We start from the raw sequence: 16,055 nt of genomic DNA on the forward strand, positions 1-16,055 counted from the left end.
TATGCATTTAATCCTGCATGTGCGGAGGGGAAAATTTAATCTGCCCAGTTCAGGGTAACAGGAAGCCAACGACTACTGCAGTGACCCTGGGTATAAGACAAGAAGTAAATGTGGTGGACGGCACGCTGGTCCTTCGCAGGGTTGAGCCAATGAGAAAAAGGTTGCTGTGTTCAATCCTGTTACAGAAACCTATAAACAAATATCAGTTTAGTTTTAATGCAGCTTTTGCATATATCAGATGGCCCAGAGGCCAATATTCATACCATGAATCATCTGGGGCTCAGGTTGTGGATGGAAAAAGGTGACAGATGTTACTTACTTCACAGCCATTAAAGGTCTAAACATATTTTCTTATTTAATTATTTCTGACTTATTTTCAGTTTTCAGTGTTACAACAGGTAATTGTAAGCAGTTAAGTACACTCACTGCTACCATCAATCTCCAAATTCAAGTGAGAAAATGCAAACCCTGTGCAGACTTTGGTGCTGTGAGGCAGAAGAGACAGCTCTGCACTACTACTCTGCTTATATTCTAAGACATCTATACTAAACTCTACCCTGATTAAAACTAACTATAGCCTTTATTCCATTTTTATTACCGTACTTGATTGCAAGATATGTGCATGCTTAATCGCTCTGTCAATAGCTATCATTGGAAGACCAAAGCACAATGGTAATGGCAGCAGCAGGCAATATCTTTGAGAAATAACCCAATACTTTTGTAAAATAAAGTGATTTTTTTGCAAAATAACACAATAATTACAAAATAATGCAATAATATTTAAAAAAAATAATATTTTGTGCAGTAGGACTGAAATGCAGTAAAAGCCATTTCTATTTACTGTAGGTTTCAGGAATGTGCTGCAACTTTCCTATTGGTTTATATGCATAGAAAAATGCCCAGTCTATTTTTCATTGGCCCTTTTAAGGCTAAAGCAAAAACATCCTCCCATTAGGGCTGTCATGGTCATAAACTTTTAGTTGACTATTATTGTCATACAAATAATTAAAACTAACAATTGAATCGTCTTTTTCCGTTAATTTTGTAAACGTATTATGGAGTAATCCTATTAATAGTTTAATAATACACATACACCTTATAAAGAAGAAGAGCCATTTATTGGCATTGAACATTGGAACATATAAATCAAAATTGCATTTCTGTTTGCCTTTTAGGTTTTGTAAACAAAAATTATATAGGGCAGATATGACATAAATAACATAAATAACCAATAGCCAAGGTACCATTCCCCAAAAAAATGACTGCGTTATTTTACAGAAGTATTGCCTTTTCTCGCAAAGATGTTACCTGCTGCTGTCGGAGTAAAGCCTGGTTTATACTTTCTGCATGAAGCGTGCACACGGTCAGTGACCTAAACAAGACCTGTATGCTTATGGTGGCCTGTTCGATTAGCGCATCAATATTCTTCTAGATAGTAGGTGACAGTGTTTGGTTAATGTCACAATAAAGGAAGTGAAACACTGCTAATGGAAGAAGAGTGGTAGCTATTATTATTGGCTTTAAGAGGAAAAAGAGAAAGTGGAGTGTCAGACCCATTAACCAAAAGCAGTAAAGCAAGTCAGTGTATAATATTCTCATGAGTGGGTGATAAATACGTAAAGAGCCTCTCCTTAAAGTTTACCACTGTTTGGAAAACCCTGAAATCCCAAGTGGGGACATGTCGCTGTGCCTGGTATCATTTGTATCATGTACTGTAGCTCTTGCGACAGTGTGGACATGTCAAGTCAAAAAGTATTGAACAAAACTTAGAAGTATACATATTATCCTGCATTTGTTGAGCGGTAAATTTATTCTGCCCATTTTAGCATAACAAGGATCCAGCACTGCATGTAAGACAAAAAGCCGATGGGCTTTAGCAGCTGCCCGGAAGACTCTCTAGTGCCGTGTCTGTACTCCCTACACTGTTCGAGGGCTATTTTTGATGGCCGGCTTCTTCAGGTATTCCACCCTCTCAGACACCTCTCGACCACCTGTGGAACTTGTCCCTCTCAAGTCCCTATCTAAAAAAGATAACAAAATGATCAAACTTGTTTGTGTTTCTGCTCAGTTTTTTGGTTTTACGATTTTACTAACAAATGCTGGCCAGTGAAATGTGCAGTTTTTCATACAAAAGAAGAAAGAGTAACACATAAGTAAAGCACTGTCACACATTACATTTTATAATAAGCTAGTATGTAACATATTTAGTTACTTTTTTTGTAAGTAACCAAATTACTTTTAAAAGTAATGTTCTCCAACACTGGATGACATTAAACAAGCACCAGTAAAACATTTCACGGTGGAAAATGATGGGGAAATAGAGATAGAAATAAGACATTTCTGTTTCGTTCAGCTACTTTTATACAGATGAATGGAAACGATTCTAACAATTATGGAAAGTAATCACAGTCATCTCAAATAATCGCGATCCTAAAATATGCTTTTTTAAATGTCATATTGACAAACGCGCCTTCTCTATATACTGTATATTGTAAAAGCAGTAAATTGTTTCTGCAAATTAACATTAGCCTGCTACATACTATAATTTTATAATGCAACAATAGTAATTGTGAACAATTTCTTATTAACTTATTCAAAAATATACAATACATATTAAAAAGTACCACTGACAAATCTGTTCCTTATCCATATTCCTTTAATGTGTCATTATATTTCTGTTTCACAAATTATTAGTTTCAGCAACCAGGCATTATCCCGTTTTTTCACATAAGGGGTACAAAGGTTTTGGTGGTGAGGTAGTTATTTAAGTAAGGAAGGCAAAATGTTTTGAGATAAGGTTGTTATAGTTAATAGTCATGGTGCCTGAAAGTGAAGTGTTACACATGTAAGAATTTTCCTGTACTCAGTTTATAAATGTGGAAATTACTGTACAATCCTGTAAACCTATAATTTTATTTCTTTATATTTATTATTAGAAATTGTTAGTATTTGTCTAATTTTCTCTTTGACACTTCTGGCATAATCTGGCTGAATTTAGGTAGCATGGGTTTTCTCCATGAGCTCTGGTTTCCTCCCACAGTTCAAACACATGCAGGTCAGGTGAACTGGTGTTGCTAAATTGGCCCTAGTGCGTGTGTTCGCTCTGCAGTGGACTGGCACCCTGTCCAGGTGTTATTTCTGCCTTGTGCCCAATAATTGCTGGTATAGGCTTCAATTGTCTTACGACCCAACCCAGGATAAGCGGGTTAGAAAAATGGATGAATGGATTTTAGGAAGCACAGTGGCTAATGCTATTGCATCATGCCTTAATATTACTGGGATTAAATAACAGCCCAGTCACAATGTGTATTGGGAGTCTTCATGGATTCTCTCCAGGAACACCGTTTTTCCTACCTGTCCCACAGAATCAGCCTGTTGTTTGTGTGACTATACATAACAATGGACAGGTGATCCATCCAAGGTTGTTTCCTACCTTTAAAATGCTTGAAGTTGCCAGGATATGCTTCTATTCCCTATGACCCTAAAATTGTATATTAAGAGGGTTCACTCAGTTCATGGGTGGCTTAGTTTATTTGTGATTATATATATAAAAGGGTGGGCAAAAGTAGGTTTACAGTTGTTCATATGGAAAAGGACATGCAGATGATTATTACAATAGCTTTATTAACTCTGTAGCTTTAATAATTTAGAATGTCACAATGGCACAGTGCTCTTAAGTATAATCTCACAAGTGCTCAAATTGCCAGCCTTCATTATTTACACATTCTTGTAGTCTATGTCCTAATGACAATAATAATAAGAAGAAAAATCTCTCTATTATAAAAGAAATCCAGGGCCAAGACTTTCTCAGAGATAATTTCAACTCCCGTGAGACGAGACATTTTGACAAGAGATTTTGAGAAGTCCCACCCTCCTCTCAAACATTTATAACCACGCCCATGGTCCACTCACTTCTCATTCGTGTGAATGCTATTGTCAGACACTGTTCCTGCGCTCTCAGCTCCAAGCTGAGTCGGAAATAAAAGACAAAGAGTAGAAGACAAGGTAGAACGTCGTAAAGAGGTTCTAAAACGTTGGCGCGATACACATGCAGAGCAGGTTAAAGATTATGAAAGTACTAAAATTTGAAAGTCTCAAAAAACTGATAGCAAAGATCGCATTAGCTCTAATAAACAAATGATTACTCGGTGAAATAACAGAACAGCAAAAAGAGATCGAATATATGGACATAAGTGATATGACAGAAGTATGTAGATATTGGTTGGCTTTAAACTTTAAGTTGGAGACTTGCAGATCGTCTAATTTGTGTTGCCATCAGGGAAAAGTAGTGTTTCTTCCCAATGCAGAGACCTAGATTTTTTTTTTTTGTTCTTTATTTGTACTCTCAATTCATAAAGCATTCCCAACAATATTCAACTTTGATTTGTATTTGCAGTAGTCCATAAGTAATTTCAAAACATTTCTGAGAACACATATACATTGATTGATTTTGTTCTTGAGCATGTGTAATAGTGGTAAAGTATTTAGCAGTATGTAGTCCCTCTATTACCAGGAACCTGGATTGGAATCCTGGCCAAGTCACTATCTGTGTGGAGGCAGCACATACTCCTTGTGTTCAAATAATTTTTTCCTGATTAGTTTGGTTCCCTCCCTCATTCCAATGACATACTGGAGAAACTGGTATGATGTAATGTTGTTTTGCAATTATGCATGCTCTGTGATGAACTAGAATTCTCCCCAGGTCGGTTTAAATTTGTTTAAGTTGACACCAGGATGGGCGTATTATACTGTCTTGAAGCCCTGTAATGGAGTATACAATTTTCTTGTATTAGGAATTTGTTAGTTTTCGCATACCCCTTGGGGTCAGAGCGTAGGGTCAGCCATTGTACAGTAGGCAATTGAAGGTTAAGGGCCTTGCTCAAGGGCCCAGCAGAGTAGGACCGGCAACCTTCGCGATACCAGCACAGATCCTTAGCCTCAGAGCCACCACTCCACCCTATCTGTGAGAATTAAAAGATCTGTTGTTTGGTGAAAGTGAAATCCACATGCGCGAGCGGCACAGACGCAAAGGGACTGGCATGTAGCACAAGCCGGGGGGTTTGGTGAGCGAAGAGAACAGGGGGCAATGCCCCCTAGTAATAAAAATAATACAGTAATTAATAAATAAATAATAAATGCAAGAATAAACTCTGTTTTGCATCCTCACAACTGTAAACTTAATTTTGCCCACCCCTGTATATTTCCATATTCTAACTATTGTACATTGTTTTGTTTTCCTCTCTTAAATACTGTTCTCTGTGACTGGCTCGTTACATAAATAACAATAGCAAATGGCATATCTGAGTACCCGTGGAAATTAAAATTGTTATTTACCACTTATGTAGAGCAAATGTAATACAACTCTGATGCCTTTGGGTTTGTTTCCAAATTTATTAAATACCTTAGGGGTTAATACATAGCAGTAAATAGAAGTTGATATTTGTAAAAAAAACATTTATTAAATATCATGAAAAAATGCATGGTAAATTATCACAGTGAAACATATTGTTTATTTACAGACCTTAAGAATCCATCACATTTTAACATTCATTTTAAAATACATTTGTAATAAATGTAATAGATACACATTTATACAGGCATACAACTTGCAAACATACAGACATTCATAAACACATACACGTACAAATAAACAAATACTTCATACAAAGGCTTTGGTAAAACAGTGCATAAAATCTTTCAAAGATTACTTAAAACAAAATAAAATTTTTTTTTTTTTTTATAAAAAAAGTCCAGTGCAAGGCCTCATTTTTATTAGCTTCATAGCTTATGTATTCCTTTAAAATGAATCCTGAGGCGCCAGTGTTATTTACCTGGATGAATTAGTTCGACGAGGGAACAAGCATTCCAAGTGGAAGAACTGCATTTGAATTTGGAGATTTCAGTGTTGTTATTCTTTTTAATTTCCCAACTTCAGCTTGCCAAGTAGGAACCTTTTTTGTGGTCATGTGTCGCCGGGCATGTTTGGTAAGGTGATCACTGCGCATAAAGCGCCGATCACAAACAGGGCAGGCAAATTTCTTTTCCCCTGTGTGAGTCCTGCGATGACGTGAAAGCTCATCTGAACGTGCAAACTTCTTATCACAGCCATCCCAGTTACAGCTGAAAGGCTTCTCCCCTGAAGATGAAAATCAAATAAATAGATACATTAATACTACTAGAAATTAAGTGCTACTGGAAATAGCGTGTCTCGTATCGTAATATATAATGTTAATTTGCAATGAACAGCTGACCTAATCTTTTTTCAGTATGTTTAAAAGTAATTAATTCAGTATTTAAAAAAATGCCCAAGTAACAGAAATTATGGGAAAATTTACCCTGTGCGCATTCTAGAACATATTTAAAAATATAGTGTAATAAAATTCCAGTGGTAGAAAGACAAGGATCTAGGAAATTAAATACTTTCACATTCTTACCTGTATGTGTTCGAAGGTGAGCTTTGAGATGTGAACTTTTAAAGTATGTTTTTCGGCATCCTGGAAAGTTGCACACATAATTCCGCCTTCGAGAGAAGTCCATTTGTGATGTACAGTTCTGTCCAGAGGACACATAGACAGGTGCCGGCGCCAGAGGCAGAAGTCTGGTGTTTCCCAAAGTCATCACAGTCTGTGAGCACTGGGGAGATGGTGCTACTGGGGACTGAGGCAGCACTAGCATAACAGTGCCCTGTGGGACAGAAGCTCCCATGAGGAATGGTTGGGTAATATTTGTGGTATGAGGTAAGATAGGTTTGACCCCAGCTGAATGTGTCTGAATTGGAGTCTGTATAAAAGCAGATATCATTCCTGGCTGTCCATTCATTGGAATCATTTGACAAATTACTGGTGGGCTGGTTGCTGGTGCAGGAATTGCAGAATTGGACACAGTTTTATTTTCTTGAACTGCTGAGGCGAGCATTGAGCTAGGTGCCAGGCATGTTGATGTGTCTTTATTTGCACTACAGCTGCTTGACTGTGATAAAAGCTCCAAATTCTTGGTATCTGGTAATGTGAACAAGTCCTGATTAGTTTTTCCTGTAGGGCAAGTCTCTCGTTGCTTTGGTCTCCCTGCAAAAGCAACATGTTGGCAAGGGTAGGTATCAGCAGTATGCCGTATCACACTTGTTGCCATGGCACGACATGGAGGAAACACAGCCTTCTCCAAGGGTGGCTTTTCATTTAAAGGCATTTTCATATCCACTGTTTCTGGCTTTAAACTGAGAGATACATCTCTGTTGCTGGATGGAAAGGTGACACAAGTCCCTGAATTCGCCATGACTGTTTTGGGGATAGAGTAAGTCATGTGTGAGGATACTAGGACACTTGTGGTTGAAGTCTCTGTTGAATCAGGACTGTGTGGTGGGGTCATAGACTAAAAGAGAACACAACAGAAATAAGCCTTTAAGATGATTGCATTTCTAGTCAGAAAACTCTTAGATCAAACAAAGTTGAGGTTTTAGGTGAAAAAAGTCAAAAAACACAAAAATAACTTTAGAAATTAGGCTAGTTTATTTAATGTCATCTTTAACTTTATGCCTTTTGGTGATCAGTTGTTTTTCTGCTCACTTAACTGTTCAAAGTAACAGACATTTTAAATTAGGGTGCCCAAACTTTTCCATGCTGCTGTATACCCTTGTTACATTATTTGACAAAAATGTACCTGTTTTGTTCAACATTCTATCCCAAGCCATTTAACACAAATAATGACTCAAAATAATCCATTTTAATTGCATTAAAAGGAAATTAGCTAGCTATTTCTTGCATAGTACATGAAAGCCATAAGTGGTGGAAGAATTCGGGTGTACATTTATCCTACGTGACAACACAAACATACTGCAGAAATGAATATACCTAAGAGAATACTAGGCTGAAGAAATCCTTCATTTTCTGCTGGCATACATTTGAATCATGAAGCCTTTGTTCTCCCTTTGGCCAAATAATCAGTAGAACTGTCTAGTACAGATGGTTAATTAATTACTGCATAAACATTCAACCAAGTGATTGGTTTATGTTTAACAGAAAAAAAAAAATCACAGAACCTGATGAACTAGTATTGCTATATGTGATTAGGAAAAAAAAAATCAAGGAAATCAATCAAATCAGTCATTTTGTTGTCAAAAACCAACATGAGTTTAAAAAAAGTCCATTCCTTTATGTTTTAGATTTCATCAATCAACTAAATGTTGTTACTTACTACAAATTAACAGTTTATTAAGATGTCAGACCATCAGTAATATGCTTTAAAACAGTATGGCTGTCTCAGTATTTCTCTGCTGTTCAGTAACAGCAAATATTCATGAATTTAATTTTCCAAACCTACATACTCTAATACAGCATTAGTGGGCTAACAGGCACAATCACTCACATATTCACACTCACAAACCAGCTTAGAGACACCAGTCAAGGAACCCTGCAAGTCTTTGGGATGTAAAATCATACAGAAAGCCCATGTGGAAACATTAAAAAATGTGCAAACTCTAAAATTACAGGGCCCAGGCCTGGATTTAAACCCAGTCCCAAAAACTGTGAGGCTACCACACCGTCTGTATCAAACATATATACGTATCAGAACAAATGCCATTAATTTAAGTTGTTGATAATGTTTCAGACTTCAACAATCAACTAAATGTTTTTTTTTATTTCCATAACTAAACAATGTACTGAGTAATCAAAAGTTGTTAATGGCTTAAAACAATGACACTGCCAAAAAAAGTCTATGAAATATTTATATATATATTTTAGTGGCACGGTGATGCAGTGGGTAGCACTGCTGCCTTGCAGTTAGGAGACCTGGGTGGTTCACTTCCCGGGTCTTCCCTGCGTGGAGTTTGCATGTTCTCCCCGTGTCTGTGTGGGTTTCCTCCTGGTGCTCCGGTTTCCAACCACAGTCCAAAGACATGCAGGTTAGGTGCATTGGCGATCCTAAATTGTCCCTAGTGTGTGCGCCCTGCCCGGGGTTTGTTTCCTGCCTTGCGCCCTGTGTTGGCTGGGATTGGCTCCAGCAGACCCCCGTGACCCTGTAGTTAGGATATAGCGGGTTGGATAATGGATGGATATATTATATACATCTGTTGTAACATTGTATATGACCTGTTCTTTTCAAAATGTTTCTAATGTTGTAAAAAGACTGTATTAATGAGGTTCAGAGACTAATGCTTTTCTGTGTTCAGTAGAAGTATCACTGAATGTTACTTAAATTTTACTTTTACCTTGCCCTGTGCCATCCTAGTGGTGCACTTTTACCCAAAAACCTCTATATATTTTAACATGTACATATACAGGGTGAATCAAAATTAAGTTAACACTAATGTTACTGCCATGTATATACTTATATACAATTTATGTGCCACATATGGTACTTGTGTTGAACATGATGGCAAACAAGTTGAGACACTCCTGTAAATCATCTTGCACATATGAAGAATGTTTTGTGAATAAATTGTTTCCGCCATTCAAATATTAATATAGTTTTCACTCACCCTGTATATAAAAACAAACATTTCTCCAACTCTCTTAGTTCAGTTCAGCATTGGGGGAGTCAGAGCCTATATAGGCAGCACTGGGCACAAGCCAGGAAAGGTTTTAGTCAAACTATCAGTCTGTTGAAGGTCCAATCACACATATATTCCTATGCTCACAACAGGGAAATTTGGAATGGTCATTCAACTTAATACACATGTATTTAGAGATGTGGGGAAAAAAATCTAAATTCCTAGAGGAAAACCTATGTAGACATTGGAAGAACGTACAATGTCCACAAACACAAAAAGAGTGGGTGCAAAATTTGAACTCACAACAACAGGCAGTAGTGTTAACCAATGTGACACTATGCTGCAATATACCCAATTACATTAGGTTTCAACTATACCTATTTTCACATCTAATTTCACTTTGTGTGGAGTGACTAAAGTAATTGTTCACATTACAGATTTTAGGTGATATTCCATAGTTTAAATGTAGAGTACCTTTACCACAACCTAAAAATGTTTTCCCTCTTTTACACCAGTTTCTTCCTTTTGACTCTTCCATCGAGCATCATTGATTCAATATTACACAAGTATGGGCATTTCAAGAGTCAATAAGTTATTTACAGGTTTTAAATTGTTAATGGTATACCAGCTATCTTTATTCCTTTATACATACCAGTGAGGAATAAGAGACAAAGTCCTTGTGGAGCTCAACGGGGCTTTCAGCATGGTGTACCGAATCACATGAATCTGAGGCTGGGGTGAGGGGCCTCATCTTTATGGAATCTGATCGCTGTGTCCTTTGACCCCAGGAACTCATGCAAACAAGAGCTTCGACTGCTTCAATATCATTCTGCTCCAGGGCGCTGCACGAAGACTGTTCACTGTCATGACGTTTTCTTTCCATAATAGATTCACAAATATCAAAGATGTCAACCTTGAGAAATAAAAGATTTATTGTCAGACACAGCTTTAATGATATCAATCACACTCTTACTCATCCTTTATTGCATATTGCCTCTTTCTTGCCTCTTCTCATTGAGAATAAGAATGTAATACAAATGAATTTAGAATACATAAAGTAGGAGTGAATGTAAAAGTAAGGCATACAGGTTTGAGAAAGACAGCTGCAAAAAGATGGAATGAACTTGTATTTTCAGGGATCCCTGATGTTATAATCCAAAACTGCCATTTACACTTTAAAGTCTAAAGCTTTCACCTGCAACCATCCATTAATTTTCTAACCATGTTTTTCCTAATTGAAAGTTACATGGAACTGAAACCTATTCCAGTAGGATCATTGACCAGGGAGGAATCAATTCTGGATGAAAGACCAGTCTGTTACAAGGCACCGACTATACTTCCTTAGAAGGCTGGCGTCCTTCAACATCTGCAATAAGATGCTGCAGATGTTCTATCAAGATGGTTGTGGCGAGTGCCCTCTTCTACGCGGTGGTGTGCTGGGGAGGCAGTATAAAGAAGAAGGACGTCTCACGCCTGGACAAACTGGTGAGGAAGGCAGGCTCTATTGTAGGCTGGACAGTTTGACATCTGTGGCAGAGCGACGGGCACTAAGCAGGCTCCTGTCAATAATGGAGAATCCACTGCATCCACTAAACAGTATCATCTCCAGACAGAAGAGCAGCTTCAGCGACAGACTGCTGTCACTGTCCTGCTCCACTGACAGACTAAGGAGATCGTATCTCCCCCACACTATACGACTCTTCAATTCCACCCGGGGAGGTAAACGTTAACATTATTCAAAGTTATTGTCTGTCTGTATACCTGTATTGTTATCACTCTTTAATTTAATATTGTTTTTTATTAGTATGCTGCTGCTGGAGTATGTGAATTTCCCCTTGGGATTAATAAAGTATCTGTCTATCGATCTGTTTACACAAGCACACCCACATTTGCTAACATTGGGCAAATTTTCAGTTACCAATTAACTTAAAACAAGCATCACTGGGATACTAGAGGAAACTGAAGTGACAGGAGGGAAAAACGTGCTCCACAGAAATAGTGATCAGGACAAAAATTGAGTCCAGGTCTCTGCAGCTGTGAGGTTGCCACATTAAATGTTGTGCTGTCATGCAATGTAGTACCAATAATCAGTGAAAATAATCTTTCAAGCTAAACTCAGCAACAAGTTGAGCATCTGTTGCATAGCATATGAAGCAGCGGAAAAAACAGAAGCTACTTGTTCCAAACCTGCACAACACTATATATGTAATTTTGGTCATGTGGCCAAGGTGTTAGAAAGACACCCTCAGGATCAAAGATGTAATTTGTCTTCCTAGCTCTGTTTTAAGCAGTTCACTTCATCAGCTCACAGTCACACTTTCATTATAACAAATATTACATTATCTGATCATTGACCTAAAATACACTGATTGTTATTCTTAATTTTGCACTGAAATTTTTAAAACCTAATATAACCTTTAGTATTGTAAAGTAAACTAGGGAATACAATATTGCAGATGGGGAAAAAATATTGTTTTAGCAGAATAACACCAGAGAGATATAGGACCAAGTATTAAGTAAAAGCAGACATTAATTCACCAAATGCCAGAAGTCACATGGCTTTAAACATTTTAGCTGGTCTGACTGATGCCTTGGCAACAGGGCAGTAACCCTGTTTGGCCAGGAAAGAGTATTTATCTTTCTGAAAAAAAGATGTCGTCCTAAAGAATACATTATCACAGAGAGAGACAAATACAGAAAAAAATGCAAAATTAATGGCAGATTGACAAATTACATTTATGAATGAATGACAAATACAATTTACTGCTGCATTTCTGGATCCCTTTTCCTATACAACATATCTAACTTAATATGACAATATACAAGACCTAAAACTCAAAAGTTAACTTTCATGGTATGTCACACAATCTACTACAGTTAACACAATCAAATGACCACATCAATTTTAGAGACCACCACTGAAAGTACTAGGTACTCCTTTAGATTAAAATGTGGACACACAACTTAACATCAGTATCAATATAATGATATAAATGTTATATATGTATATTGAGAATTGCGTGGTAATGCAGAAGTTACCTGCCTTACGGCTCTAGAAGTCTTCAATACAAATCCTGGCTATGTCACTTTATTGTGGAATTTGAAATTATGTTTTTCTGGTTTCCTCCAAAATCCCAGTATGCAGTGTTACTTGACAACTATTATCGGGTTCTGTGTGCCAGTATTTCAAAGACACTCAGTTACAGTTTAGCATCCCAGAATACTATTATGAAATAAGAAATTTGGAAAATAAATATGCAGAACGGGTGACTGTAAAAACAAGGTACTTGTAAGGGTCATGTGCCAGGTGTGGCAAAATTTATTGTAAAATAACGTAAAATTACATTCATAAACCTACTTAACCCAATTCTGGGGTGCTGACAGGCCACAATTTATCCCATCAGCATTAAGCACAAGAGAGGACCCAACCCTGGATACAGAACATCTATTGTAGGGCTAACTCATGTTCACAATCACTCACTTTAGGCTAATGTAGAATCTTCAGTTAAATTGACACACATCTCTAGGATGTGATGTGAAACAAATGAAGCACCTAAACCAAACTCCATGCACACAACACTGGATCCATTAGGCAGAAGCACTAACTACTGCCACCCGGTTTCTTTTTACTTTTTGCTAAATACTTCGCATAAATAGAAGTTTCCTAGAGAATACATGGCTGAGTATAAGCTTGAATGTTGAACTTGACACTAAGAGGTTTCAGTTTCAGATTCTAGTGTAAGACTGGTTAAGTCAGTTAAACCAGTTGTGACTGAAATTCTGCTGTGTTTTCTGGATTTTATGTGTTATTGTAAATATCAAGTCTTACGGGCTGGTCTTCACTATGATTGTCATTATATAATAACACCCCTGATTGACTCAGCTTATGCAGATATTGAAACTATAATATCATCAATGTTATTTTGTTTGATAATTATCTGCATAACAAGATTTTTATTTATTTCCTGTACAGACAGACAAGTAATTTTAATTACAACTTGCTTTTCTTTCTTGTGCCCACTGCTACAAAGACAGGTTCCAGCTCTTTCTCATGACACTGACTTAACAGTAATAAGATGTAAAATTGGTGAGTGGATAATAAACAGCATTACTTCTTTTAATGAAAATGGTATTTAAACTAAGGGAAGGTCCAACACTTGAGATTTCATGCATTGATATTCGAACAACTTACCAGTGCCCTAGTAACGATTTGTAAGAAGGTTTTTACATTTAATTTTTCTGATCATCATTTTTTTTATATTAATAATTCATTTAAGCTACATTTTAAACAACACACGTACACTCATGGATATTTTATTTGATTAACCACAAACAGAACACTCCTTTTGACTTCCCAGAATTATACCAAATCTATTGCACGCTTGTCACTTAACACTCGCCCTTTCTCAACACTTTCTACCAAAGTCAGTGGTGACAGGGCCAAGTATAGAATCCTGCAGCACCTGATTTAAAAATAAAAAAACACAAAAACACCCTTATTCCAATACAGTGTACTGGAAGTTATCATTTTTACCACTTGCAATGGTGCATGCGTGCCACTCACTATATCAGGTACGGTAGTACTTGAAGACTACATTCAATATAACGCTTCATCTGATGCTGTGTCCATAACTGAAATTAAGCTTTGCAGTTAAACTAAACTTGCAGTTAAATTAGTGGGCGCCTTTAATTATTTTGTTTTGCGCTTTTAAAATTCTTCTTTTGCTTTAAAGGATGCTTGGACTGGCTATTCTTGTTAGATTTCAATTGTCAGCAACGGATTTTTATTTTACGTGTTAAAGGTAGTGGAGTATTAACTTCAACGGTCTGTAGGTAACCAGGGAGTTTTCTCCGATGCTTTAATTCTACCCAAAGTGGTTATCGAAGCTTCATTCAACTACTGCACGTGTGCTTCAAACTAAAAGGCACGTAGCACTCGCATCACACGGAAGGGTTGGCTACTAAGGTTTGTTATCTTATCCCCGCCCTAATAACATAGCGGTTTGCAATGACAATGAAGAGAGCTGGGGGTTGGGGGGGCGGGGAGGTAGATAGGCGGTCGGTAAAGTAAGGGGTGGCGCCCCACCAATTTAGCCCAGAGAATGACGTCAGGGATACCGTGACATCCCTGGGCAGCCAGGAGGAAGAAATCAGGAAGTGAAATTTTGCTTGCGCCAAAATCGAAGGCAGCTACCCCTCCCAGCTGCGCAGAGAAAACTGCAAGTTAACGGTCCTGCCAGCTGAGAGTCGACTGCCTGGCACTTCGTCAGTTCCGAGCTACCCGAGTGTTAGTAACGTGCTTCTGACTGTCCCACGGATTGCTGTAGTCGATGCACGCTTCTTTGTTAATAAACATGCTCCACTCCACTGTAAATCTTTGCTGCTGCATTTTAGGATGTGACGCCTCAAGTCTTATGTTTTAATGTTTAAAACGGACATGGTGACTGTTGTTTTACAAGAATTTAATATTCGGCGTCTCTGTTCTCCAGTGTTCATATTAACAATCGCCAAAGCTTATTTAGAACGGTGCAAACAGCAACTCGTTTGATCAGGTTAGCTACAACAATAATTTATAAAGGGCCAGTAAATAATTAGTCACTAACACGAATACACATTTTTTTAGAACATTGAAATACTGATTAAAACAGGCGAAGCTTTTGCTGCTTCGATAACGTGTACTAAGTATGAGAAAATAACAAATGGCTGGGCCTGACTGTAAGCTTTGCGGTACACCATCAGTAAGAACACATACTCAACACAACAGAAACCGTTTCAAAAAGCATACTTACTCCGCTCGATTGATCCATCTCGGAGTCTTGGAGCGATGACAACGTATGCATTTTGCTACTATAATAATTATAGGAAAACAATGCAAGGAGACAACACAAAGGAATCGAAGGCAGCAAATCGACTCCGCTCCTCACTGCAGAATAAGCATGAGCTGCCTCTGCCAATAAAGCCGAACCTCAGCTGTGTAAAACGCAAGCAGAAAAAAAGAAGAAAAACAAAATACAGTGAAGTCTGGCGGGTGGCAACAAGCCACCAATCATAAGCAAAGGTGTAGCGAGCCCCGACCAATCGGAGCAAAATCCCCGCGTGATCAGTGCATGATCGGAGAGTAATTGGAGGAAGCTGGGTGCGTGTCCGCTAGAAGGCGTACCGGGGGTGGCGGTGGGGCAGGGATGAACCTACTGAACTGAAAAGCTGAAAAGTAGGGGAAAGGTCGCTCTCTCGCGCGCATGGTCGGGCACGAGCGTAAGCGTGAGATTCTCGTCTGTCTGGCTTTATGTGAGGAGCCTGGGAGAAAACCACACAATGAAACTAGCTGCTGTTTCTTTAACGTCTCATAACAGAACAATGGATACCTAAAGGTTTTTTCATATTGGTACACAACTATTAGATCGAGATCATGCTTCTATAGGTTCCTTGGAAAGTTGCATTTTTAAGGCCTTCTGTAAGAAGAAAGAAGGACGAATCTTTGTGAGACAAATATATCAGTCATTAAGAAGAAAAATATTTTAATAACAAAGGGTAGACCGTTTATACAAATAGTGCAGGAGTCTTTTTA

The 16,055-nt window shown here is 37.9% G+C and overlaps 1 protein-coding gene across 1 annotated transcript; it reads right to left on the minus strand.

The window, feature by feature from the left end:
- Positions 1-5,487: 5,487 nt before the first annotated feature.
- Positions 5,488-15,470, minus strand: klf11a (Kruppel-like factor 11a). Its single transcript, XM_028796873.2, has 4 exons — positions 15,277-15,470; positions 10,140-10,400; positions 6,435-7,368; positions 5,488-6,136 (listed from the first exon to the last, which is right to left on the minus strand). Exons 1-4 carry the CDS (start codon positions 15,325-15,327, stop codon positions 5,841-5,843), a joined length of 1,542 nt encoding a protein of 513 aa, XP_028652706.1. The 5' UTR covers positions 15,328-15,470; the 3' UTR covers positions 5,488-5,840.
- Positions 15,471-16,055: the final 585 nt, after the last annotated feature.

This window comes from Erpetoichthys calabaricus, chromosome 3, assembly GCF_900747795.2.
Source record: "Erpetoichthys calabaricus chromosome 3, fErpCal1.3, whole genome shotgun sequence".
NCBI classification, from domain to species: domain Eukaryota; kingdom Metazoa; phylum Chordata; class Cladistia; order Polypteriformes; family Polypteridae; genus Erpetoichthys; species Erpetoichthys calabaricus.

Bases quoted from the DNA above. Each gene is read 5' to 3' on its own strand.
- klf11a (XM_028796873.2), bottom strand. From the start codon at position 15,327: ATGCATACGTTGTCATCGCTCCAAGACTCCGAGATGGATCAATCGAGC. The intron at 10,401-15,276 runs GTAAGTATGCTT...TTATTTCTCAAG, and splicing joins AGATGGATCAATCGAGCGGA to GTTGACATCTTTGATATTTG. The intron at 7,369-10,139 runs GTATGTATAAAG...GTTCTCTTTTAG, and splicing joins TTGTCTCTTATTCCTCACTG to TCTATGACCCCACCACACAG.